We start from the raw sequence: 27,870 nt of genomic DNA on the forward strand, positions 1-27,870 counted from the left end.
GTTTGATAGAGGCTCCTGGATTCATCATATTTATTTGTTGTTTAAATGTTTTAAGATATTATAAAAGGGTTAGGCCTTCAAATGTTGTGTATTAAATTCAGAATTCATTTTAAACAGAAGCAGCAAAGAATCCTGTGGCACCTTATAGACTAACAGAAGTTTTGCAGCATGAGCTTTCGTGGGTGAATACCCACTTCTTCGGATGCAAGCAGTGGAAATTTCCAGGGACAGGTGTGTATATATAAGCAAGCAAGAAGCAAGCTAGAGATATCCGTCTGTATTTGTGCAAGTTTCTTCATGAGGTTGATGGATTTCCACTCCATACGGCTAAATGCAGTGCCTTGCATGGTGTCAAGTATCAGAGGGGTAGCCGTGTTAGTCTGGTTCTGTAGAAGCAGCAAAGAATCCTGTGGCACCTTATAGACTAACAGAAGTTTTGCAGCATGAGGTTTATTTAAAAAAAAAACTCATTATAATTTAAATAATAAAATCAAAAGAATCTGATTTAAATAACATTAAAAATTAAATAAAAATCATTAATTTTTATACTCCCTGTATAAAATCCTCACGTTTTCCCACTTTCCTCTCTTATTTGTGAAAACTGACCCAAAATTCCTCAGATTTCCTCCCTTTTCTCTTTAATTACTATGGGCCAGTGACAAGGCATGGGAATTTTTTAACTATTGTGGCTCCTCCGTTCCCCTGTGAAAGCATCACCCAGGGTTCCCCCAGCCTGTGTGAATGGCTGGCAGGGGGGGCAGGTTCTGTTATCGAATCTCTGTCACTGAACTGCTCCATGTTCCCGCTCCTTGGGCCAGCAAGGGCCCATGCTTAGGCTTCTGGCTTCTCCCAGTCACCTCACTTGGGCAGAGACCCGCTGCTTTCTGCCTCCTCACCGGGGTATTTCCTGGCCACACAGCTCCTTGCCTACGCTGCAATATTCCCAGCAAGCCAGACTGCCCGAACAGGCCAGCGTCTGTACCCGGCTTTTTCTTCAGCCGTTCTGAACAGCGCGATAGCCTGCAGGTACACGGTGCCCCCCAAAGCTTTCTGAGCAAACACTTATTCTTAAGGTGAAAACATTACAGAGAGAAAATATTTAAAAAGAAATAAATGAACATACACACCTGCGAAAAGCTTACCAGAGATACCGCCTCTCCCCCCGGCACACTCCACCAGTTGTCTGGCAGGAGTCCTTCAAACCTCACCCAGGGGGGTTTCTGTCATTACCAGTTCATGACAAACTTACCTGTTCGCTCCTCCACGTCCCCCACTCATTTGTCTGATCGTCACTGGGACTCTTAAGTGTATCTCCCTCTCCTGCCTGGGCTTCCCACCGGTGCTTTAATACCCAGATACTGAAGGGCTCAGATTTCACCCCGCTATTCACAGTGGTTTGGGAGCGTTCGTAGTGGGCTGTCAGGCAACTCCAGATCCAGCTTGACACCCAGGCGGCCGCGCAGTCCTTGCCTCAGGCCGTGAGCACCCTGGAATGGGATATCTTGGGCCTTCCTGGCAAGCCTGTGCAGATTCCCCAGACTCCAACGGAGAAGTATTGACGCCTGAGGTGCTATTGGAAGAGAAGAAGCCGGGGGTCCTCGTTTGGGCCTGTTTTATCCACCTGCTTGACACGGTGCTTCTCCAAGCTGTCTTGGAGCACTGGTGCCTGGCGCCGCCGCTGCCCACAAGCACATGCCTGGGGCGGCAAGCCGCAGGGGGCACCCTGCCGGTCCCTGCGAGGGCGGCAGTCAGGCAGCCTTCGGCGGCTTGTCTGCGGGAGGTCCGTCGGTCCCGTAGATTCAGCGGCAGTGGGTACACCGAATCCGCGGGACCGGGGACCTCCCGCAGGCGTGCCGCCGAATCCGCGGGACCGGGGACCTCCCGCGGGCGTGCCGCCGAATCCGCGGGACCGGGGACCTCCCGCGGGCAAGCCGCCGAATCCGCGGGACCGGGGACCTCCCGCAGGCTTGCCGCGGGGGCCGGGGCCCTCCCGCAGGCGTGCCGCTGAATCCGCGGGACCGGGGACCTCCCGCGGTTGTGCCGCCGAATCCGCGGGATCCAGGGACCTCCCGCAGGCAAGCCGCCGAATCCGCGGGACCGGGGACCTCCCGCGGGCGTGCCGCCGAATCCGCGGGGCGGGGACCTCCAGCGGGCGTGCCGCCCGAATCCGCGGGGCCGGGGACCTCCCGCGGGCGTGCCGCCCGAATCCGCGGGGCGGGGACCTCCCGCTGGCGTGCCGCCGAATCCGCGGGGCCGGGGACCTCCCGCGGGCGTGCCGCCGAATCCGCGGGACCGGGGACCTCCTGGGACATGCCTGGGACATGCTGGTAATGGCAGAGCTGCATCAGGGATTATCCTGTCTGCCCGGAGAGCTGCAACAGTGCCTGGCTGCCCTGCTGTCATTACCGGAGCCCTCTGCTGCAGTCCCGCAGCTCTCTATAGGCAAGGCCTCAGGGATCAGTGGGCTGCCATCCCAATTCTGCAAAGATTTCTGGCATCTTAGTGGTCCTGAGTTTTTTCTAGGGGTGCTGAAGTATATCCGGGTGCTGCCACTGGGCAGTGATCCCCGTGCTATAAGATTTTATCCAGGGCCTTAGCTACACAGCTGAAGGACTGTCTGGACTCTATGACACACGTATTGTATTCCTAACCACGGTAGTTTGGATCATTTATTCTTAATTTGTGATGTTTTACTGTTAGCAGACTTGGTAATCTGGCTGTGGGGCTTGTTCCATGGACCAGGCGAAGGCCTTGGTTAGAGTTACTCAGTTATGTTCTAAAAACGTTACAGGCTTTGGGACCGGGCCAGCGCTGTCCTCATATATTTCTTTATTGCACCGTAACGTTTTTAGAGTCTGAAAGATCAATGGGGCTCTGAGCTGCTGCTTCCCAGCGTCCCAAAGCATTTGTCAAGGGTGGTCTGGGATGTTCTGGTTTCTGAGTTTGGAGCCATTCCCGCCCCTCCTTGGAAGCAGTCTGACTGGCCTTTCTGTGCAGGGGGTCCAGCTGCTTTCCCAGTTTTTCTGTCAGCCTGTGCTGGTGACATCTCTGAGTTCCCCACATCTGGCGCGGGCCTGCAGGCACGTTGCACTGGTTTACAAGGGTACGAACAGGCGTCTTGTGTCTGCATTAACGGGGCAAAGACATTTCTATTTTACTGGGCTCTCGGTAATGTCACATTTCCCCTTTATTGCCCCTATAATTGCACTGGGGCTCCTCTGGGGAGGAGGTGTCCGGGGGTCTGTTTTGGATCTGAACAGTTATGTTAAGGAACTAGGAGGAGGCTGAAGAGAAGGTGCAAGGCTCCTTCCTGTAACCTCTATTCAGGGACAGGTTTTGATTGCCAACAGTCTTGTGGCCTCAATATTGTAGCACTGGCTAGTGTATCTGGACCTCCCCGGGGCCTGTTGGACTGGATTCAGGGGCATATTTCAACAGCTTGTTTTGAATTGTTCCCACTGGCTGCACCTTGCTTGGCTATTCCTGCCATTTAGTTGGGGATTGATCCTTTAGTTGTGGGGGAGTGATAGCTCGGTGGTTTGAGCACTGGCCTGCTAAACCCAGGGTTGTGAGCTCAATCCTTGAGGGGGCCACTTAGGGATCTGGGGCAAAATCAGTACTTGGTCCTGCTGGTGAAGGCAGGGGGCTGGACTCAATGACCCTTCGGGGTCCCTTCCAGTTCTAGGAGATTGGTATATCTCTATATATTATATTGGTCCTACTTTGAGCAGGGGGTTGGACTAGATACCTCCTGAGGTCCCTTCCAACCCTGAGATTCTATGAACAGGGCCAGAGACTCATGGATCAGGTCATCAGGATGGTGCATCTGGTCTGGTCTGGAAGCCCCTTGTCCTCTCTCTCCTCCATTATGCTATGGGGGGATGAACTTTGACTCTCACCTATTTTTGTTGGCACCTGGTTGACTACAGAGTCTAGATTTGCCTCCAGTCTTTAATGGTCTTTTAATGCCTGGAGACTTCTGCCAGGTTGTAATGAGTCGGTGTGGCTCCCCTCCTGCCCAGCAGAGGGAGCGCCCTCGCAGACACCCAAGTGGGCGGAGCCACCACCACCAGTCCCCGCCCCCCGGAAGTCAAGGGGCGGGACAGGAAGTAGAAAAGCCGGCCGCCAGAGCTCAGTCGCAGCCCAGCCACCGCAGGGAGCAGACGTGCCGTCGGGAGCTCCTGATTGGGAACCCTCCAGGGCCCGAGGCAGCTGTCCTGACTGGCCGGAGCTTCCTCGCGCCTGCTACGACGAGGAGCCACCGGAGCCTCCCCGTGACCAGTACCCGGAGGAGCTGCCTGGCCGGACTTCCCCGAGGAGCTGCCGGACCTGCCACCAAGCCCTGGTCTGGAGGAGCCTATGCTGATTGACTGGCCTGGAGTGGGCGCCCCGGACGAGATAGGCCCTGAGGGGGAAATGGAAAGTAGCCCGGGGATAGCCGACCCCTGTCAGGCTACAGATGCAGAAGTCCCGCTGTCAGTGTGTTGCGGTCAGGACCCCACTGACCAGCGGCGGTGATAGCCGCTGTTAGGGCCCCGGGCTGGGACACAGTGGAGTGGGTGGGCCTGTGTCCCCCCTGCCACCCCACGCACGGGTGGCAGTTTTCCCCCTCACCCAACGCTCAGCCCCTGCAACCAAGGGCCTGAGCTTCCCGTACGGTTTGCTGCTCAGCCCCTGCAACCAAGGGCCTGAGCTCCCTGACTGGGTTTGCTGCTCAGCCCTGCACCAAAGGGCCTGGGCTCCCTGTACTATTCGCTGCTCAGCCCTGTCCCAAAGGGCCTGAGCCCGTGTGCTGTATTGCCGCTCAGCCCCAGCAACAGCGGGCCTGAGCTTCCTAACACTGTTTACTGTTGCCCAGCCGGTCCAACAGAAGACGTGGAGTGAGTCGGTGTGGCTCCCCTCCTGCCCTGAGGAGGGTTGAGCCCCGGCGCAATCGATTACACAGGTGCACGACAGAACCAGGCGTTTTGCAGTTTATGGCTCTTGGAAGAGCTGCTGTTTTTTAACCCACTTTTTACTGCTGAAACTTTCTCCTTCAGAATCCTGTTTTCCAGCTTTCCTCCAGCCCACCTGATTCTTCCCAGCTGGTCAAACTGGAACTCAGCAACCACTCTTGCTGCTCACGTCTGGGCACTTTTTTGTGCAAGATCCTCACTGAATTCCATGTGGCAGATCCTCAGCAAGCTGCTCATTATTAGCAAAAAGTTTCTGCTGGGACCGTTCTTCCTGGGGAAAACCCCGTGTTACCTTCACTAATTCTCTCCCCTTCTATGAACAAGATCCTTGTGCAACCAGGCAGGTGGTTGTCCTGGAAGGATTTGGTAAATGTTCCTTTTGCAACCATGATCAAGAAGCAGCTCTGTAGCCTGTGTGTCAAGGTGCAGCATTAGGCACCCGGTCTGATGTCCCTGGCACAGCCTGGAGGATGGCTCTGGCCCTGGGTGACTCTGTGTCCCCCGCTGTACAAACCTCCTCGTCCTAGGTGCTCTGGGGACTTGTAGAGGAGAGTTCTGCATAGCACCTACCCCTGCGATGTCTGTGCAGTGCACTTTCTGTTCAGCTTCAGACACCGTGTTTCAGTTTTTAATACATTTCCCCAATTTGTTCCTCGCCCACCCCACCTCCCCCAGCTTTCAGTGGTTTGGGACTGGTTTTCGTCAAGCCCCTGTTTGCTCAGAGTAGGCTACGGTGCTCGCATTTGCCAGGTTTAATCCATGGCTAACTTTGTGCAGGGTCATGTGAAACTGGCCATTTTGAAACCTCAACAGAACAGAGTGGCCGGGGTAGAGGGGCGTGATGTGCTGGGGCTTTTGCATGCACTGAAGCCGGCCTGGCTGCAGATTGTTTACATTTTTTGGAAACTGACGCAGTCTGGACAATTTTCTGTCGACTTGGTGTGTTAACGATATTTGGAGTGAAATTGGTGGTAATGCTTTAGTGATCCATGTTTAATTTTCTCTTAAGATGTGTTTTACCATATTTTATTAATATATATTGTGTGTGTGTGTGTGTGTGTGTAACATTGTTAATAGTTTATAATGTGATTTTATGTGACTAGAGGTGGTTTTTATGTCCTGTCTGTCTGTCTCTTTCTCACACTGAGGATTGTGGGAGGTTGAGAGTGGGTTTGCTGCTCTATCTGTTGAGGAAATGTTTTGTGTGTGTGTTTAGTTTGATGGTGGTTGTGTGTGGTGTTTAGACGTGCTTGTAATTATTAGAACTGGGAGCACTGGCTGTTGGCATGAGACCCGGCAAGCTATGGTGAAATCACCAGCCCTCTTGCCATGGAGGCTTGGCACGTGTGCTCCTTCCATGGGCAGATTTTTAAACAGTGGTTCCAAAAATGTCCCTGAAGTATAGGACTGTCACAGAGAGTGGGGGAGTCAGGGCCCTACACCCCTGTTCCTGGGATTCACCGTGACTCTCATCCAGCCAGTAAAATGGAAGGTTTATTGGACAGTAGGAACGAAGGCTACAGCAGAGCTTGTGGGTACAACCAGGACCCCTCAATCAAGTCCTTCTGGGAGGGCAGGGAGCTTAGACCCCACAGACTTGGGGTTCCCTGCGTTGCACCACCCAGCACCAAAGCTGAAAAAAACAAAAAACTCCTCCTCTTCTTTGTTCAATCTCCCGGGCAGAAGGTGTCACTTCTCCCAACCCCCCTCCTGGCTCAGGTTACAGCTCAGGTAGCTTCCGTCTCATCCCCAATGTAACTCCCCTGCAACCTTCCCATGTCAAATCCGCCTGCCACCTGCTCCGTCACAAGGACTGGGAAGTGTGTGTGGCCAGTGAGGGCCTGGTGGGAGTCTGACACGTTTAGTCAATCAGTGCCCCAGAAGGAGCTGGGCTGCCCCAGGGAGCTGGGACCCTGGGCCTGGGAACATGGGGGTTTCTCTGAGTAAAGAGCGAGGTGGCAATGGCAGAGACCGAGGGGCCAACGGGCTGCAGAGGCCTCTGGGGAGGTAATGCCCTTGACAAGCTGGGGGAGGACGGCATGACTGGGTCAGGGGCTCCTGACTGCGAAATGGAGGCGTAACCTGTTGCTATGGAATCCGCGGCCTTCGCTGGGGATTCTGGCTTGTGGGGAAAGCCCCATGTTAAAAAATGGCCATGGGTGGTGGAGGGGACCCCGGTTTCTCAGGGCGCTGTGAAGCAAGCTAGCTGGCCAGTGCAGTCAGGGAACACGCTGCTCAGGGGACCTGGGTCACACGGACACTGACTGACCGGCTGTGCTTGCAACAGGGAGACCCCCTGCCAGAAACCTCCCCTCGCCACTCGGCAGCACGCTCTGTGATTGCGCGCCTCCTGCAGTGCCTGTCTCAGAAGACAGCGGACGTTTCCTTTCTGCGAGTCGCTTGCACAGGTTGGCTTTCCGATTGGAGAGGGGAGGTTTTTCTGAGTCATGGCTCCACCGGGAGGGTGGGGGTTGCTTTTCTCTTTGCAGATGGGCTGGTTCTGCAGGCAGTTGTTCCAGGACTTGTATTGATGGTTCAAGCTACTTTTGAGCAATATCATCTTTTTTCAATAAATGTGTAATCTCCTACTGTAGAAAAATACAGGGTACTGCCCCCCACCCCACCCCCAGCGCTTGGGTGCTCTTTTGGCAAATTGTTTTTTTTGACAAGTGATATTTTAATTTGCGCGGTGGGCAATTTTAATTGTACTCTTAACGACAGGCCGGATAGGAATAATCTGGAACCCCAACCACTGTCTGCTCAGTGACCTGACGGACGTGTGGCAGTGTAACCCGCACGCCTCCTGGGTGTGTTGTTCTGTCCCATATGGTGGCACCAAGACCACTTAGAGAGAGAGTTAAAATGAGTCTGCTCGACAGTCTGAACTAACAGGCTTTTAGTCATGCAGTAGAGGCTCATGCACTAAGCTCCAGAGGTCCCAGGTTCGATCCTGCCCGACAACGACCGGGGTCTGTTGGTGTTACAACAGCATTTCTAACCTTATGCCCAGCAGTACAGCTGGCTGAGTGCTGGTGCCAACTCCATCTCTAGGGCCCACTTGGGCAGGGATTTTTTTTAATGTGTTTATTCATCATTCGTTTTCTAGTTGCATCGTCCCAGCTTGAATTTCTGATTGTGTTTGCTCTCATTTGTGTTCTCTTCTCTCGGTGGGAGATCGTCGGCTCAGACCGGCATTTTAACACTTGCCTTGTACAAGATGTTCATTCTGGGGACTCTCAAATATTTTTGCGGCATCGGAGTGTCTTTCCTTCCTTGAGGCAATGGTGGGAGGTGGCAAAGTTAATCTATATGCAGCAGCCAACCCTGGCCTTTGCCAAAGTATGGAGCAGTTAGAGTTGGGTGTTGCAGAACTTGAAAACGCCTTTCATGGCAATAATGATTCTGGGTTGTAGGACAGCTTGAAAAAAAAATTTTTTTTAAAACAGTGCTTGTGGGACCGGTTGGATAGCAAAGTTCAGGGTGCACTTATTACAGCAGGTGAAAAAAAAATGAGTTCAGTTGATTTATTTTTCTAATTTTGCATGGATCTCAGCAGATACCATTGCTGCTAAACTTGGTTTTCATTCTGTTTGCCGGTTTCTTTTTTTTATTGGAGGCGCAGCGTTGCCGATCTGGACAATTGCCTCTTTGAGCGAGCCATCGCCGATTATACTCACATTTCTATTCCCTTGCCTGTTGCTCCTGCTGTGGCTTGGAACATGGATCGGCACGGCAATTTGCTTACCTTCAGCGAGTCTTACAGATGTACTTTTAATAGCTCAGGCCCCAAAGCATTATTCCTGTATATGATTATGGTAAAGACTCAGCATTTTCAAATGCTTATTGATTATCCTGGCTCAGTGTGGAGAAGACAGCTTCTGGCGGCAGACTCCATCTACCCAGCCTGGTGATCTGTACACAATCCTCTGACTGCAAAGCGTGTGGGTGATCTCCAGTGGAGAATACTTCACAGCGGTATGGCCTCAAATGTGTGTATTATTTGACTCAGAATGTGTCCATGTGTGCCCCCTGTTACATGGGGGAGGCTGTTTTTCATCTGTTTCTTACTTGTTCCAAGTTACCCTGAAGTACAACAAATAATGTAAAAGCAGCAAAGAGTCCTGCGGCACCTTGTAGAATACCCCCGAAAGCTCATGCTCCAATACGTCTGTTAGTCTATAAGGTGCCACAGGACTCTTTGCTGCTTTTACAGATCCAGACTAACACAGCTACCCCTCTGATACTTAACAAATAATGGGTGTATATTTTGGTTATAGTCCCTTGATTTTTCTCATAGTGTATTTCTTTTTACTGTTAAGTATGGGTTCACAAATAGATCTGTAATATGCCTTGTGAACGTCACTTTGAGTCAAACAAAGACAGCTATTCTGAAAACCAGACAATGTAAAGTATCTGGTACTGGCATTGCCAATGGGCTTCATTTTTTAATTTATTTTTTAGTGGATTTCTGCCTTCATTTGGAATTTAGATATTCTACTCGTACATAATTTGGATCACATTATTCAGTGGTGGGCTACTGGAAATGCACTTAATAGTTGTAGGGATGGGCAGTTTTATGAATTTGTATTTTTTTTCTTGATTTTTACTATTGTTTTCTGTTCTGATTTTATTTAAAGTCTTCTTCTAAAACCCAAACTCTCTCTCTCTCTCTCTCCCCCTCCCCTCCTCTCTACTGAGGAGACTTGGATTGAGCTTCCTAGCTGAGATGCTGTTGTTTCCTCCCCTGTTATCTGGAAGCCCAAGTTGAGCTGCTGCTTCTCTCCCAGTGGGGTCTGTGCTGGAGAGTGACTTTATTTAAAATGTCTTCTGTGCTGAGCCAAGGCGAGGAATTTCTCCAGTTGGAGCAAGCCCCCTAAGGTAGCTCTGCCAACATCAACTCCTGAGCCAGAGACCTCAAGAAAAGTGCTGAGGATGGGCAGCCAAGTGATTCTGCATAATCTCATTCCTCATCTCTCCTCTCATTAATAGTTGCAGGCGCTGATCCAGCCCTGGGGAAGAACATGACCCAGGAATGGGACTATCCAAACTGGTGGGGCAGGGAGAGGGGGAAGGAGATAGGCTGAAAGGGGCAGTGGAAAAAGTTAGTGGGGAGAGAGATTCCCAGATCTCTGACCTGCCCAGACACACTTATTGCAGCATCCCTGGGCAGATTCCCTTTTCTGCTCCTCCTCTTGTTCACAGGAAGAGGAAAAGCCAGTTCCTGACTCTCCCTGTTCCCTCCGGTGGGGTGTGTGTTGTCCTGGGGACCAGGTCTGGGGAATCCCCCAGAGTGATTCCTGTGGTTCTGTTCTACCATTTGGTTCAAAAGGTTTGTTACAGGGAGGACTGAAAAATGTCTCGGTGGGTTTAGTCCTCTTGGGAGGGGCCAGGACAATAAAGTGACCAAGCGTTTTCCCAACATGGCAGAATCTCGTGTGTCTCTCTGCAGAGAAGAGCCTGGGGCAATTTTGATGTGAAATTAAACGAAGCCTGCTCTGAAATCACCCCAGTTGCCTTTCTTGGTACAGAATGATATCCATGTTTTACTCCTAACCCTCCCATGAGACAACAGATGGAAATGGCTGTCGGCAAACCAGTTCAGGGAGGGGTTATTGAGTAGTTGCTGCAGGGAGAGGAACAGTAAATATCTAGGCAGTGGGAGCTTCTGGGGAATGTGGTCTGGAGATGGGAGGGGGAAGGAAGTGCCTATGGTAGAGAAAGGAAGGAGACAGGGTGTGACGAACCTGCTGGGACTTGGTTAACCTGGGGTCTAGACTCTGGGAACAGACCCATAGGGCAGGGGGTGGAAATTCCCTGGTTTGTGGAACAGGAAATAGATCCCCGGACTGGTTGGGAAAACTGACCAGACTCCCCGTGCTGGAGCCTGAATGAGAGGCTGCGATGACATTTGAGAGGGCACGTTCGAGAAGGTTTGTGTGATGTCCTGTCCCCTGACATCCAGTGGCTGGCAATGAGGAGCGGGTTGGGAGTTGTCCCTGGGCCCTGCTGGGGGCTCCATCTCCCGTATCAGCCTCTGGCAGGTAGGTGTGTGACGAACGTGAAGACCCCTCCCCCCGTGTCTTCTAGGGGATAGGAGGGGCTCTCTCTTTCTCCCTTCACCTTGATGCCCATTGGCTGCTGTGTGTGGGGTGGGGATGGGACTCTGCTGATTGTGGGACTCCCAGAGCTTCCATTTGATTGGCTCTGCTGCCCCAGGAATAGTGGGGCTGTGAGTGGGGCAGCAGGTCCTGAGTGTTGGACTCTTGCTCTTTCAGGGGCCGGTGACCTTCGAGGAGGTGGCTGTGTATTTCACCAGGGGAGAGGGGGCTCTGCTGGACCCTGCTCAGAGATCCCTCTGCAGAGCCATCATGCAGGAGAACTACGAGAACGTGACCTCACCGGGTAAGGATTCCCGTCCCCTCCATTCTTAGAAGGGGAAATGAAGATATAAGTTTCACGTCACCCCATAATGCAACTCAACTGAGTCCTGTTTCAGCATCACCCCAACATGCCGGTGACACACACACCAGCCCTCTGCCCTCCCCTGCTACACAACACCGCGGGAACAGAGCACAGGAGCAGCACAGCGCAGCGTCTGACGTCTTCGCTTTGCTAAGACAAAATGTGGGTTTAGGTCTGATGTAATGAACAGAAGCTGCCTGGTCTGCACTGAGCCTGTTCTACATAAACCATCTCAGGCTGCAAAACGTTAGCACCCTGTTGTCAGAGCGGTACCGGTGTGGTGCTCTGCTTTCTCCAATGTTGATATCACTCAGCTGCGTGCGTGTTCCCTCTGTGTGCTGCCCCAGCTCTGCGCAGATCGCTGACCCAGCAGACCCGATGAGAACCCCCAATAACCACAAAGTCTAGTAAGGTACGAAGGCACGTCGGCCAGGTTTATTGTCGAAAAAAGTACAGCCTCCGGCTCCCCGGCAAACGTAGTCCAAGGTGCTGCTGCGATACAGCTAGCCAGTACATATGTACTCCCTGACAATGGACTCAGCTCAGTCAGTGGCGGGATTTCCACTGCCCCCTAGGCTGGACAAAGACACCGCCCCAGGGATGCATTCTTATACACAGATACAAACAAGTTACACATCACACCTGACGTATTGAGGGGCCACCCCTCTACGTAGCAAGGTTCAACCTTTCTACGTATTTAGGTGCCGCCTTTTACCTTGTACATGTTGGTTCGATCAAAACAACTCTATCCATCATTTTACCCTTTTGCCCCTGTCATTGGGATGGGCCAGCCTGTTCTTTGTTGTGTGTGTGTGTGAATGTTGATCTCTTCTGGTGTCAAGTTTTTTTTTAGGTGCGATCTTGCAGCATCAGCTCTTTTTTCTTGCCAGCTCCTGTGAGCAGGGCCTGCCTCTGGCTCACAGCTTCACTTTGCTTTATGTTAGCAAAGTCTTGACCATTACTTTAGTTCAGGCCTCATACTGGGCCTTTATCAGGGCCTGCACTTACTACATTCCCCCGCTTTTTGTCTTTTTATGGGGAGGATGTTTACCCATCGTCCCGGAAAAGCATAATGCCTGGACTGAAGATAACCCAGTGGGCTAAACACTGTTATGTGGTTACCTTATTTTACCATCCATACACTCATGCCCCATCTGTCCGTTTAGTCTGCACATTCCCTCGTACGACTATTAGACAGACTTTATTATCCAATTATTTTAGTCCCTTATGTTGGACCTGGGAATGTTAGGCCCGGGACCATGACTGAGGAATGTAATATTATGATTGAGCCTTAGAGGCACTCCCAAATAATTAATATATATGAATTATATGGATATGGCATATATATTTGTAGTGTGTATGGGCATATATGTATAGTATGTATGTGTATATATATGACCCCACCTTATATCCAAGCATAACCATGTTTTTCCAGTCTGCTGGTGTACTTTGGCCCTTTTACTTTGGTGACACAGATAGAAACACACTCTTATTAGGGCAATTTCAGTTATCACCTATCTCATCATTAGTAGTAGGATGAGTGCTTTGAAATACTGGGATAGGGATTATGATAGTGTGTCCCACAGTACTATGTATATGAGAAATAAAACAGAAATTTGGAGTAGTGACACTACCACTGAGGCCTTTATATATAAATATATTGTAATTAGTTACTACACAGTACTGTCCATTCATGTTATAGGTTATCCTTAAAGCTGGTTGTCACCCTCTGGTCAGGTTTACTGGGCAGGAAACAGAAGTGGGTAGCTTCTCTGTTCCATTGGTTGATGTAGATCCAGTTGTTTCTTATGGATGCTCTTTTCCAGATAACCTACTGAACAGACAGTAACCAATTTATCAAATATTGCTGTGTCAGGGTTTAATATTGGTACCCAGACACTGAACAAGATTGTTTTGAATAACATGTGCCTCAGTTAGGATGCAGTGTTACTGACCCAAATTATGACTGGTACTAACAGGCAATTTGTTTACCCAATTTGTAGTTACTATGTAACTTAGTTTCTTTACCAATTTGTTTTTTCCTTGTCTTCATGTTGTTTGCTGCCATTCGTTTGTTGATTTGTACCTGTGTGTTGGTTAAACAGTTTAGCAAGGTTATACACATTGTACATGTTGTACAGCAATCATACAATACAGCAACAATACAGTAGTACAATAATAGTACAGTAGTACAGCAATAATACAGCAGTACAGTGATAATACAGTAGTACAGCAATAATACAGCAGTACAGTGATAATACAGTAGTACAGCAATCATACAGCAGTACAGTGATAATACAGTAGTACAGCAATCATACAGTTGTTTTTACACAATAACCAAGTTGAAATTAAATGACAGTTTTCCTGGTCCAGCTAGTGGTTTTTAGCTGATTGTTAAATTAATTGTCCATATATTGTAGATAGAGGTGTAATGGACCAGTCTCTTATTTATAAAGCACTTCATTTTTCTTTTCTTGATGCTTGGGGGTTTCTTCACTGTATACAGATATGAACTGGTGTCTTCAGGGTGTGATATTTTCTAGCATCTTTAGTCTGTGGAATGCAACTTAAACAACTTTTGTTAGTTAACAGTAAAGTTTTGTTTGCTTTTCAGTAACCCAAACTTAATACACAGTTTTAACTTAGTTTACAATGTAATAGGGACCGAGTCTTTTATAACACAAGCTATACTTTTGCAATTGTTGTATAAACATTCATTTTCATTTGGGGTGCATTACTAATATTTCATACTAAATGTAATGCTTAATGGCTACAATAAATGTTCACAATCTTCCATAAGAAGGTATATTGCTTTCCTTTGCTGAACACTTTGTTTCAGCAAAAGAGTTAGTAACATAATTTTAACAAGCTTTTTAGAGTTAATTTGCTTGTGATACCAACTTCACTCTTGTTAACTGTTTAGAAGCACAAACCTTAACAACCATTGCTTCCCATTAACATAACATAACAAAAGAAAAGCATATAAAATTAAACCAACTATAAAATTAAACCAAAATAAATTTTAATTACAGATACATGCAAATACTTTGAGGGTATTTGAGGGTATACTTTTATGATGCTTTGCCATGTTTGGGAGCCAAAGGTGGAAACCTGTTGAAAATGTTAAAACCTTGTTAGGTTAAAATTGTTTGGTTAGCTTTATGCATAAATTGTTGTTTTAAAACATCTTGGTTATGACATTCTTATAACTATATTTAAAAGTGCAAACAAGTTTATAAAAAGCCCAAACAAGAAATTGACATTTTGTTAGTATTATCTTTACCTTAATGTTGAGGTTTCCCCTTACATTTTTTTTCTTTGAATAACAATTTAAAAAAAACTTAAAAAACAAAACTGTGATTGATAAAAGAGAATTCTTTTTGTTTGCAATTGCATTATTTGTTGAGGCAGAAATATATGTATATATATTTGTAACTGAAACCTTTTTGAACTTTGCACAAAAATTGGTGCTAATACTACTATGATTACACCCCAACCATGATTTTAAAATAGTGGGGTACCACATCTTATAGATATTTTTAAAAGGGTATAAAATTGACTTTTGTTGCAACAAAATAAAAATAATTTTAAAAAAAATAGTCACGTGACACACATAACATAGACACAAGACACACACATGACACACAGGACAAACTTACAATTAAAACAAATGGCGCCAAAATTCTATTCATAACTATACAAAATAACACAACCAAAAATAAAAAATAAAAAGGGTTAAACATTTGAATAAACAAATTATTACCTTATTTAAAACTTGTAGCATAAATTTGATTAAAAATATATTGTTTGCCAAATGTACTGTATTAATTTGTTAACAAGGAATTTTGCATTACTTTATATTTAACATTATTTTAAAACTCTGCTATATGGAAATAAGAAAAGCCCATGTTTCAAATATTAGTTAGTGGTTAGGATTATAAGCAGAGAGTGCATTTTTGTTGCTTGGCAACCATATCTTCAAGAAAGTTAGGAATAATTCCAGCTGTTGCATTCCTGAATGGTTAAAATAATTAATTTACTGGATTTAAAGTTTTTACCTTGTTTTCTTTTGTTTCTTGTTTTGTTCTGTTTTCAATTGCTTTATTTTTTAGAGGTTTCTGTAAAAACTATAACTTTTAACTTTTAAAACAAAAAGAGAGAGCCGAAGTGAGGAGAGGCGGGGGATGGGGGAAAGGGGGGAAGGAGGGGGGTGAAGAGCAACCTAGCTCTTCCTAGGAAGGTAGCGAGACCTGAGCCAAGAAAGATTAACTCTATCAAGGTATTTGAAAGTACAAGCAGCAGCAGCAAATTTAGCAAACTGAGACAAATTTAGCAAACTGTCCTAACATATAAAGGACAAAACTTAATTGGTATGTACAAATATTTAAGAAACAAGGTTATATTTTTAGATATGAGCGCGAGTGTGGTTCCATGGGTCAAAGCAATTGGGAACCTGCACAGTTGGGAATTGCGCCCCTGGTTTTTATCCTGGCTGTGAGAGGAGATTGGGGGTAGTTACCTGCTCTTGTAAAACCTGAATTTGTTCCCCCAGTGTCTGTTGCTTTTGTGTGCATGCCAAATGGATAGTGGGAGTGCCCTTTTTTGCTGCAGTTAACTGTTTCTGGGCAGCTCCATGTGTTAATGCATCAATTTTAGGTGTTAACCTGCTTAATTTTAGTTTTTTACTTTGAAATTCTTTTTTATTCACTCCCCTGCAATGGAGTCGCAGCTCCTGTCTCCTAATGTGCTCTGTGAACTGTTCCATTTTTTCCTTCATTTGATTTACTAATTTAATGAGAGTATTGTTTGCTACTCTTTCCTGCTGTGCACCTACTTGTCCCGTTCTGACAGGCACCGTCTAGGTTGCGGTTTAAGTTTAACCGGAACCTGGCTTTTATCATAAGGTGATGGTTGCAATGCAGTGGACCCCATTTTATCTTTTAATTTTACTAGGGCCACCTTTTTCCACTTCTGTCCCCATTCTTCAGGCAGAGAGTAGCTACCTGAAGCCTGCTGTTTACCACCAATATTTATAACAGGGGACGGCACATGTATTTTTTGTAGGTTCCTTACAGCTATTTCCAGTGTTTCACTCTGTTCCTGTGCTGGTTGTCTCTGGGCTGCTTGCCACCCTGCAAGGGGGGTGGGAGCATTCCAGGGCTGTGTAGCTTCTTTTGATTCTTTTAACTCTTTCTTTGTTACTGTTGCTTGTTTGGCCAGCATGCTGTCTAAGCCATCTCACTGCCATAGACATGAGTTGCAAAATTCTTGCTTTTTTACTTTTATTACTATTTCTCAGAGCCTCAGTTTCTACCATTGCTCTACATATGCCAGTCCATGTTTCCCCACTCTCTTTTTTAAATTCATAAGGACCCCCTTTACTGGCAATCCAGCGGGTCCAGGAGTTATCAAACTCCGTGGGGATTAAAAGGGAAGGGATCAGGGGGTTCCCTAGCTCGAGGTTTTCTGCCATGTTAGATTGCGATTCTTACAGCGGACAGCTCGCTTACTCACCAGATCAGAGGTCGGGGTCACCAGTGTTGTCAGAGCGGTACCGGTGTGGTGCTCTGCTTTCTCCAATGTTGATATCACTCAGCTGCGTGCGTGTGTTCCCTCTGTGTGCTGCCCCAGCTCTGCGCAGATCGCTGACCCAGCAGACCCGATGAGAACCCCCAGTGACCACAGAGTCTAGTAAGGTACGAAGGCACGTCGGCCAGGTTTATTGTCGAAAAAAGTACAGCCTCCGGCTCCCCGGCAAACGTAGTCCAAGGTGCTGCTGCGATACAGCTAGCCAGTACATATGTACTCCCTGACAATGGACTCAGCTCAGTCAGTGGCGGGATTTCCACTGCCCCCTAGGCTGGACAAAGACACCGCCCCAGGGATGCATTCTTATACACAGATACAAACAAGTTACACATCACACCTGACGTATTGAGGGGCCACCCCTCTACGTAGCAAGGTTCAACCTTTCTACGTATTTAGGTGCCGCCTTTTACCTTGTACATGTTGGTTCGATCAAAACAACTCTATCCATCATTTTACCCTTTTGCCCCTGTCATTGGGATGGGCCAGCCTGTTCTTTGTTATCTGTGTGGAGTGTGAAAGTGTGTGAATGTTCTGATCTCTGGTGTCCAGGACCTTTTAGGTGCGTCTCTTCTTGCAGCATCAGCTCTTTCCCTGCCAGCTCCTGTGAGCAGGGCCTGCCTCTGGCTCACAGCTTCACTTTGCTTTATGTTAGCAAGGTCTTGACCATTACTTTAGTTCAGGCCTCATACTGGGCCTTTATCAGGGCCTGCACTTACTACACACCCCTTACTCTCTCCCTGAGATTCCTTCTGAGTCATCGCCTTCACTTACCCCTTACTAAGCCCTGGAGACCACTAGCCTGTTTGCCACCATGGCAAGAACACACCTTTGTATACATTTCCTGACACAGCTTACAACACTCAGCACTGAAATGGGGCAGACCCCTCAGGGTTCACATGCACCTCTCTGCATACCACACTCACAGCTCTGCCGAGCTGCTCCAGGTCATCCCTCACCGTTCATTTACAGCTGATAGTGCACACAGCTGGAGTGCCTGCAGATACATGCTGGTGTGACCCGGGGTGCCTGGCATAGCCCTCACTGAAAATGCCAAGGTCAGGGCAGGCGGAAAAAGGGATACCAGATTCTCCCAAACTGGTGGTCCACACTGAAGTTAGACTCGCCAACCAGTCACAAACTCTGCTCCTGATCCCCCCCACAAAAACAAATCACACAGTCCCCTTTGTTGCATCCCAGTTCTCTGGCTTCCAATCAGCACCTAAGTCCAGCACAGTGATAAGTTACTTTAAAAGCTCTGCTCACTATACAAAATGTTCTTCTGAACCCCGGAGGGCCAGCCACATTGCCAGGACAATATTAGGTGGATCTTACGCAAACTACCACGCTGACAGCCAATCCTTTTAGTATCTAAAACTAAAGGCTTTATCATAAGGAAAGCAGCAAAGAATCCTGTGGCACCTTATAGACTAACAGACATATTGGAGCATGAGCTTTCGTGGGTGAATACCCACTTCTTCGGATGCAAGTCTTCTTGCATCCGATGAAGTGGGTATTCACCCATGAAAGCTCATGCTCCAATATGTCTGTTAGTCTATAAGGTGCCACAAGACTCTTTGCTGCTTTTACAGATCCAGACTAACATGGCTACCCCTCTGATACTTAGTAGTGTTTGGTGAGTTTGTTGGGGAACACGTCTACAGCTTGGATGGGTTGTTCAGTCCTTCATTCAATGCTTCAGTCTGTAGAGAAGTTGCTCCAGAGATAGGAAGCGGGATTGAAGACAAAATGGAGATGATGCAGCTGCCTTTTATGTTCCTTTTTCCATGTGACTTGTGCTTCCTTTGTTCACAGCACATGGCAGGGAAAAGCCTTAGAGTTCTCTGTCCACAGGCATACCACGTGCCTTGCTGACTCATAAGTGTCTTCAGTGGGTTTATTGTACAGCTGATGACCGTGGATGGACCGTCAAAGAGGCTGGCATCAGCACTGCCTAATCTGTCTGAGGGTGTCACCCAGAAACGCAGCACAAGTTTGGAAATACAGACATACCCTACATATCTATAATTCACAATACAAAGGTGGTACTAACATAGAAACAAGATCATCATACTTGGCACATTCTAACACTTTTGCAGATACCTTGCATGACCTGGCTGGTCAGATTCATTGCAATTTTATAATACCGGTGTCAGCAATATCACAATGTGTTCCACACATTCCCTACAGCGTCACAGCGGGTGTTCCAACCTATGGAATGCAACACACACACTGGCATGGTGCCTAGGGGGGTTGTAGAATCGCCACCATTGGGGATGTTTAAGAGCAGGTTGGACAGACACCTCGCAGGGATGGTCTAGATAATACTGAGTCCTGCCATGAGTGCCGGGGACTGGACTAGACGACCTCTCGAGGTACAAGCACACCCTGTCCCCCTTTGGGGTGGGACAAGGGTGTTGCGGCCCTGCAGTTAAGTCCATCTGCCTTCCCTCACTGTCAGGACAGTATGGGCTAATGGCCAGAGTCAGTACGGCTGACCTCTTTAACACGGTTATGCGGCCTAACGGCCAGAGTCGTGGAAGTTGGCCACCACCTGGGGGCAGGGTTTGGCCGCCAGGGTAGGGGGACCTGGGCCCTCCCTCTCCCCAGGGCCCTGGCAGTGGCAAATGTCCATGCCACCGAGTCAGCAAGGATTTGGCCGAAACACACTGACTTCAAGATCTGGTTCGCTAACTGGTCCGCTGTCCAGTTACCCTGGGCTACTTCCTACCCTTTTCCCCGATGCGGTGGTCTCGACGTCTTCAGGGTCTCTGGTCTGCTCAGCCTGCACTGCTCCTGGTGGCTCCAGCCTCCCTTGGGCATCCACAGGTACCCGGGCATCTGCTGGGGTCTCGGCACCTCTGGATCCCGTGGTCTGGGATTCCAGCTGCTCCCAGGCTAGAGCCTTTGAGGTGCGTCCTCCCTCCATGGCCGTCCACCTACAATGAGCTGGGATGCTCCCTTTTATACTGCAGCAACTGTTGGCGCGTGCCCAGCAGCCATGAGGGGGTGTGGCATCCTCTGCCCAGAGTGTGGGTTTAACCCATTCTTGTCAAGTGCGTGGCAAGGATACTCCGTAACAGTCCCTCACCAAAGGCTCTTAGTAAGCTGTCCTGGGATAAGAGGGAAGGTCCTCTCATCAATTGGTAACTGGTTAAAAGGTAGGAAACCAAGGGTAGGAATAAATGGTCAGTTTTCAGAATGGAGAGAGGTAAATAGTGGTGTCCCCCAGGGATCTGTACTGGACCAGTCCTGTTCAACATATTCATAAATGATCGGGAAAAGGGGGTAAATGGCGAGGTGGCAAAATTTGCAGATGATACAAAATTACTCAAGGTAGTTAAGACCCAGACAGACGAAGAAGAGCTACAAAAGGATCTCACAAAACTGGGTGACGGGGCAACAAAATGGCAGATGAAATTCAATGTTGATAAATGCAAAGTAATGCACATGGGAAAACACAATCCCAACTATACATATAAAATGATGGGGTCTAAATTAGCTGTTACCACTCAAGAAAGAGATCTTGGAGTCGTTGTGGATAGTTCTCTGAAAACATCCGTTCAATGTGCAGCGGCCGTCAAAAAAGCAAACAGAATGTTAGGAATCATTAAGAAAGGGATAGATAATAAGACAGAAAATATCATATTGCCTCTATAAATCCATGGTCCACCCACATCTTGGATACTGTGTGCAGATGTGGTTGCCCTATGTAAATATATATATATATATATATATATATATTGGAATTGGAAAAGGTTCAGGAAAGGGCAACAAAAATGATTAGGAGTGTGGAACAGCTTCCATATGAGGAGAGATTACTAAAACTGGGACTTTTCAGCTTGGAAAAGAGACGACAAAGCGAGGCTATGATAGAGGTCTATAAAATCATGACAGGTGTACAGAAAGAAAATAAAGAAGTGTTATTTACTACTTTTCATAACACAGGAACGGGGGGTCACCAAATGAAATGAATAGGCATCTGGTTTAACACAAACAAAAGGAAGTATTTTTTCCCATAATGAACAGTCAATCCATAGAACTCTTTGCCAGGGGATGTTGTGAAGACCGAGACTATAACAGGGTTCACTCCCAAAGGGAATAATGCCCCTAGTTCTCTAAACTGGAGTGACTCTCAGCCAGCGTAACACAGGAGGGTTTATTGAGTGTTGAACACAGCGCAGGTAATTCTCAGGGCCTCAGGCCTGGCCTCCTTCAGCCCAGCACATCCCAGTCCCCCTGCATCCAGGGGGGCTCTGCCTGCTCCCCCTCTCCAGCCCAGAGCCCCCCTGCTTCCCTGCTGGGCCTCCGGTATCCCCGGCCCCAAGCCCCCTCTGTCCATTGGCTTCTCTCCAGGTAAACAGGATTGTAAACAGGGTTGCCTGGGTCTCCTCTCCTCGCTTCGCAGCCCATTGTCCTCCCGCTGTCCAGAATCAGCTGTGACTCCTGAGCTGGGCCTCCGGGCCACCAGGTCATCAGTCGCCGGGGTCTCCATCCTCCATGCCAGTGGTTGGGGGTCCCAAGTTCCATCACGGGTCCTCTGTAACAACAAACTGCCTTTCCCCTCACCTCGTTAAAGCCGTAGCACCTAGGGAAACCGAGTCTCACCCCCTCTGCATGCAAACCAAACCCCCACAGGAAACAAGGAAACCAAGAAACCTCCCCGCTTCGTCACACCATCACCCCCTTGTTATCTTTTCAAACAATTCCCTTCGTGCCTTCTCCCGTGCTGCTCCCTGTGCTTTGAACGGAGCTGCCCATGCACGTCCACGGACTAGCTCAGTCTTCTCCTTCCCAACCCTCCTTAACGACCTCCTTCTCTGTGATACCTACAACGACATTAAAACATCTAGTCCCCAGAGACCAACATTGTCCTATTGTGTCTGTCTGTCTCCATCTGTCTCTTGTCCTGTTCTTCGCTAGTCAGTTCTTTTTGTTCTGTCTTTGTAGACTGTTCAGCACAAGTGGATCCTGGGCCATGCTTGGGCTATGAGGTGCTACGGGTAATAGAAATAATAATAGTTAGGGCAGTGGGAGTGAGGGTGTCGGGGCATTGAGAAGGCTCTGGGTGTTGTAGGCTAGAGAGATGAAGGTTTGGGGCGTAGAGATCCTGTGAGCTGGGAGGGATGGAGGCAGCGGAAAGGGGTGGGGATGCCATGGAGTAGGCAACATAAGGAGTTTGATGCCATGAGCCAATCTTCTTCCCTTCCTGCTTGTTTTCCTTTAAGCCCCCTATTGAACTAGACCAACTTATTCCCATGGTAAAGATCCCAATATCCAGGTCATCATGCAGTATTCATCCCTATTCTCCAGCTCCAATGCCGTCACAGCGGGTTGGAGGAATTGGACCAAGGGGCACCTGCAGTGTGAAAGGAAAGGAAGGTTTTGAGGATCTGGGAGCTAGGAGCCGTTTGATTTAGAGCCTGCATTCCATTCTTATTCCAGTCCAGTTTCACTTTATGTTGCTTTTTTTTTTTCAAATGTTATTTTCACTTTCTCCTCTCTCTGCTACTTAGTGCCTTTCCCGCCAACACACACATCTCTTCCCTACACGCTGTGACCCAGCCACTATTCCTGACATCTTCTGTTCCTCACAGCGGCAAGACGACCCGTCCCTGGCAGAAATGTGCACTTTCTTGCTGATGTTATTGGTTGTTAGTGCATCTTTGTGGGACTCATCTGCAGTATCCACAATCAGTTTTCCCTGTAGGCTTCTTGGATCTTTGAATCAGTCCCTCCTAAAGTCACATGGTCTGATTCATCGTTTTCACATTCTCCTTTTCCAGAGGAAGTAGAATCTGTTGTTTCTGAGTTATTGAAACTAATTCTGTAGCCCTAGCCACACTCTGGGAGATATTCATACTCCCTTCCGCTACACCTGACTTGCTAGATTCCCTTCTTCCTTAGAATGTGCCTTCCTGACATATGATACCTAAGGCTAAGAATCTGTCACAGTTACTTTTTAGTAAAAGTCATAGTCAAGTCACAGGCAATAAACAGAAATTCACAGACGCCTGTGACCTGTCCCTGACTTTTACTAAAAATAACTAATGGACAAAATGGGGAGGAAGGAGGGTTCAGCACCCACCATTGCTGGGACTCCGGGGGTCCGTTTCCCTCCCCCCACTGTGCCAGGGTCCCCCTTGCCACCCCTGGTGGCTGGGAGCTGCGGGGGTCCCTCCGCCGGCTGACAGCTCCTGCCCTGCCACCCCAGGGCTGAAGCAGAAAATGTTATGGAGGTCTCTGAAAGTCACAAATTCCATGACCTCGGTGACAAAAACTTAGGCCTGGTCTACACGGGGTGGGGGTCGAACTAAGGTACGCGACTTCAGCTACGCGAATAGCGTAGCTGAAGTCGAACTACCTTAGTTCAAACTTCCTACCTGTCCAGACGCCGCGGGATCGAAGTCCGTGGCTCCCCCGTCGACTCCGCCACCACCATTCGCGGTGGTGGAGTTCCGGAGTCGACGGGAGCGCATTCGGAATTCGAACTATCGCGTCTAGATTAGACGCGATAGTTCGAACTCCGAGAAGTTGAACTCTACGCGTCGACCCGGCGGGTAAGTATAGACCTACCCTTAGCCTTAATGATACCCCTGACATACTGCATTCTGGGGCATGCCTGTTCCCTGCTGTTCCTTGCTTGCTGAACCCACAAACCCATGCTCACCAGTTCCAGCTTCCTGTGACTTTCATTGTCTCTGGTTCTCTCTCCGCCAGCAAGAAGCATGTCTAGGGGGATTTCCTTTCTTTCTGGAGTCTTCACAGTCTGGGACGTGGAGTTACCTTGCCTGGGTTTTAGGAGCCCCTTTGATGATGATTGTCTGGCTGTGTCTGTTCCCAGCTTCCCTCAGAAGCAGAACGTCTTGCTCCTCTGGGGAGCTGGCCCTGGTTTTTACTGCCTTAAAATGGGCTGGGTTTAAAATAATAGAACATTCCTTTGTGACAAATGTCCCATGAATTCGTCTAATGTCCCATGTTTTCTTCCCCTGAGCAGGGTTTCCAGTTTCCAAACCTGATGTGATCTCCCAGCTGGAACAAGGGGATGACCCAGGGGTCCCAGATCTCCAGGGCTCAGAGGAACAAGAGATACTGAGAGGTGCGTGCACGGGTGAAGAATCATTAAACCTACTTAAAACTGTCAGTGCCTGAAGGAAGGAGCTGGGATTCCCTACAAGGATCTTGTGGATGCTCTCAGTCCCGGATTGTCCCCAGCGAGTGCAATATCCTCAGGACAGATATCACTCATGGCTTCCTACCTATCCTGGCTGACACCCGGCAGTAACTCCTTCCCTGACCTCTCTTCATCCTGAGTGTTTGGATAGGATGTGGAAACAGAATTCATCCCCTCCTCTTTCCCTGATGGGGAAGAGTTTGGGGGAATTCACTTTCTGATTTTTTTCCCCATTTCTCCAGCACTTACTTTGGCTCCCTCTCCTCTTTCCCATTCCTATATGTGAGGGTGTTTCTCTCTCTGTCCCAGCAGATGGTGGGATGGTGAATGAGAATGAGGAACAGACCCCTCAGCAGAAGGATGCTGAGCATGTGGAACTGCACAGGGTACTGCTGCGAAGATCCAAACGGAAGGTGTCCGGAAGTCATGAGCAGCAAAAAAGTTGTGAGAGTCAGCACAGGCCAGAGAGGCAGCGAGAAGAGAAAGTGGGCAAATCCATTAATAGTCAGGGAACTCACAAGGACCTCAAGGGAACGACAGGCCAGCACAAAATCCTCACGAGAGAGAGAAAAAACACCTGCACTGAGTGTGGGAAAAACTTCCGTAGACGTGCAGACCTTATTAATCATGAGAGAATCCACACAGGAGAGAGACCTTATGAATGTAGTCAGTGTGGGAAAACATTCACTCAGAGTTCAGCCCTTACTAGGCATCAGAGAATCCATACAGGGGACAGACCCTATGAATGCTGTGAATGTGGGAAAAACTTCTCTGACAAATCAACCCTTATTCAGCATCAGAGAATCCACACAGGGGAAAGACCATATAAATGCAGTGAATGTGGGAAAAGCTTCACCGACAGCTCAGCCCTGATTCAACATCAGAGAATCCACACGGGGGAGAGACCCTATAAATGCGGTGAGTGTGGGAAAAACTTCACTCAGCGCTCAACCCTTATCACACATCAGAGACTTCACACAGGAGAGAGACCTTATGAATGCTGCGAGTGCCAGAAAAACTTTAGTAATTGTTCAGCGCTTATTTATCATCAGCGAATCCACACAGGAGAAAGACCCTATGAGTGCTGTGAGTGCGGGAAAACCTTCACTGACAGCTCAACCCTTGTTACGCACCAGAGAATCCACACAGGAGAGAGACCCTATGAATGCCGCGAGTGTGGGAAAAGCTTCACTGCCAGCTCAACCCTTGTTACACACCAAAGAATCCATACTGGGGAGAGACCCTATGAATGCTGTGAGTGCGGGAAAAGCTTCACTCAGCGCTCAACCCTTATTACGCATCAGAGAATCCACATAGGCGAGAGACCCTACATATGCTATGAGTGCGGGAAAAGTTTCACTGACACCTCAACCCTTATCACGCATCAAAGAATCCACAGCGGAGAGAGACCGTATGAATGCGCTGAGTGCGGGAAAAGCTTCACTCAGAGCTCAGCCCTTATTACGCATCAGAGAATCCACAGCGGAGAGAGACCCTATGAATGCTGTGAGTGCGGGAAAAGCTTCACTCGAAGCTCAGCCCTTCTTTATCATCAGAGAATCCACAAGAGATAGGAACACCATAAAAACCTTGTCTAGAGCTGACAAAAGATTTTAGTATCTTTAATAGTTTTGCTAATTGCCACATAGTGAATTTTAAAACTATTTGCACAATTTCCTTCACTGTGGTCCCTCAGCTCCCACATGCGAATTATCTGTTTTTGCCTTCTGCAGTTCCATCTTTCTGGGGGTGAATCCCATGGTCCTTTCTGTCAACTCCATAGTCCTTTGGGTCATGGGAATTTGTGACCCTCCTACAAGGGATGTTCATCACCTCCAGTTTGGGGAGATACACAGGTGATGTCAACTAGCTATATCAAGGTCAAATCTGCTTGGTTTCATCTCCTCTAGGATTTTCCATGGAGTTGGCTAGCTTGAGTTATCTATCATGATGTAGAAACCTAACTAGTCTTGCAGTAAGGACATAACCCACGTACAGTCTCCAGGTTATCCTCATGTCCTGACCTAACCTCCTTTTCCTAGTCTAAGCAAACCTGCAGGAAGGATCAAATTTAAACTCTTATTTCCACTGCAAAATGATTGTTCGATCCTCCGAGTTCTCCCTTTGGCACAGATTTGCCCACACATTGCCTTGGGGTGTGCTGAACAAGAATTGTGTTCGTACCCTTTTTCTCATATGAAATAGATTTAAATATAACAAAGAGCAGGAGCAAGAGTGGTGGCGGAGGGCGGGAGGGAAGTGTCATTTCAGGCTCTGGGACACCTGAAAAAGATGGAGGGATTCCATGCTTCTCCAGCACTCTTACCTTCTGTCCAAGCTACGTAGCATTTCTGTTTTTCACATTTTACCCCTCCACTCCCAAAGTCTCATGTGATGCAGTGTCCTCAGCTTTCATAGTTTCACAAACTTTAATGCCAGAAGGGACCGTCATGATCATCTGGTCTGACCTCCGGCACATTGCAGGCCAGAGAAACCCACCCACCCACTCCTGGAATAGGCCCATAACTGCTGTCAAGTTAGTTAATCCACTTCCCTGAGAGGTGGTAGCCCTCCCGCCGACATAGCACTGTCTACACAGGAGAGGAAGGGGGTTAGGTCGGTATAACCATGTTGCTCCGGGTTGCGGATTTACACCCCAATCGATGTAGTTATACCAGTATAGGTCTGTAGTGTAGACCAGACTTAAGTCTCCCATTTGTAAGGTAGGTTCTTCACTCCTCCAGTCATCCTAGTAGCCCTTTGTGATTGGGAATTGTCCTCTGATTTCTTTGATCCTAAATCAGACTCATTAGAGATGGAGATGAAAGTGTCACCGAGCTGGAAGGGGAATCTGAATGGATTCCAAACACAGTGTGATCAGTCAGCATTGAAATCCCAGTCCACATCTATGGGCAAAGCCTCTCCTGAGGTTTTTCCTGCCGAGTTAGGATTGTTCGCAGGAGGAAATTTGGGCTGTTTTCCCTATTACAATGATGTTAAACCTTTAGTAAATAACATGACTAATGATAATGGAACAGCACTGAGTGAAACAGGTTTAAACAGATCAAAGGAAAACAGGATGGGAGAATCTCTTGTCCTGATTCTGAGTCATCGGATGTAACCTGCTCTGGAATTTCACTTTATATGAAATTGAAATTGATGTATACCTCTCTGGGATGTGGGTTTTTTCTTTCTTTCTGAAGTCTGTTTGGTCACATAACTGGATATTAATTTTGTTTGACAAAAGGTAGCTCCGATTTATTGGGGACTTTGAGATAAATGATGATTTGCTGAAATAGGCAGGGATGGTGTCTCTAGCCTCTGTTTGCCAGAAGCTAGGAATGGGTGACAGGGGATGGATCACTTGATGATTCCCTGTTCTGTTCACTCCCTCTGGGGCACCTGGCACTGGCCACTGTCGGTAAACAGGATACTGGGCTGGATGGACCTTTGATCTGACCTGGTGTGGCTGTTCTTATGTTCTTACTTTATTTTTCCTTTTTCCCTACCCCTCCATGATGATATAGGGAAATCTCCTGTGCAGTTCAGTTCACCTGGAGCACATACTCCAAGCTACCGGACATGCTAACAAAGAAACAGTAGCATTTTTAAATCTCCACTCTGAAATGGTGAACAACATCAGACTATGCAAAGGATGCCAGTATCTGAAGTAACTGCATATGATCACAGTAA

The 27,870-nt window shown here is 48.1% G+C and overlaps 1 protein-coding gene across 2 annotated transcripts; it reads left to right on the forward strand.

The window, feature by feature from the left end:
• Window positions 1-198: 198 nt before the first annotated feature.
• Window positions 199-27,564, forward strand: LOC120381445 (zinc finger protein 436-like). 2 transcript variants are annotated; one of them, XM_039499644.1, is made up of 2 exons: window positions 199-231; window positions 24,001-27,564. In XM_039499644.1, exon 2 carries the CDS (start codon window positions 24,498-24,500, stop codon window positions 25,749-25,751), a length of 1,254 nt encoding a protein of 417 aa, XP_039355578.1. In that variant the 5' UTR covers window positions 199-231; window positions 24,001-24,497; the 3' UTR covers window positions 25,752-27,564. The 2 variants fall into 2 exon arrangements, with proteins under 2 accessions (XP_039355578.1, XP_039355579.1); XM_039499645.1 differs by lacking the exon at window positions 199-231 and having other exon boundaries at window positions 24,053-24,102; window positions 24,490-27,564.
• Window positions 27,565-27,870: the final 306 nt, after the last annotated feature.

The sequence above is a fragment of the Mauremys reevesii genome, linkage group 14 (assembly GCF_016161935.1).
Source record: "Mauremys reevesii isolate NIE-2019 linkage group 14, ASM1616193v1, whole genome shotgun sequence".
Taxonomy (NCBI): domain Eukaryota; kingdom Metazoa; phylum Chordata; order Testudines; family Geoemydidae; genus Mauremys; species Mauremys reevesii.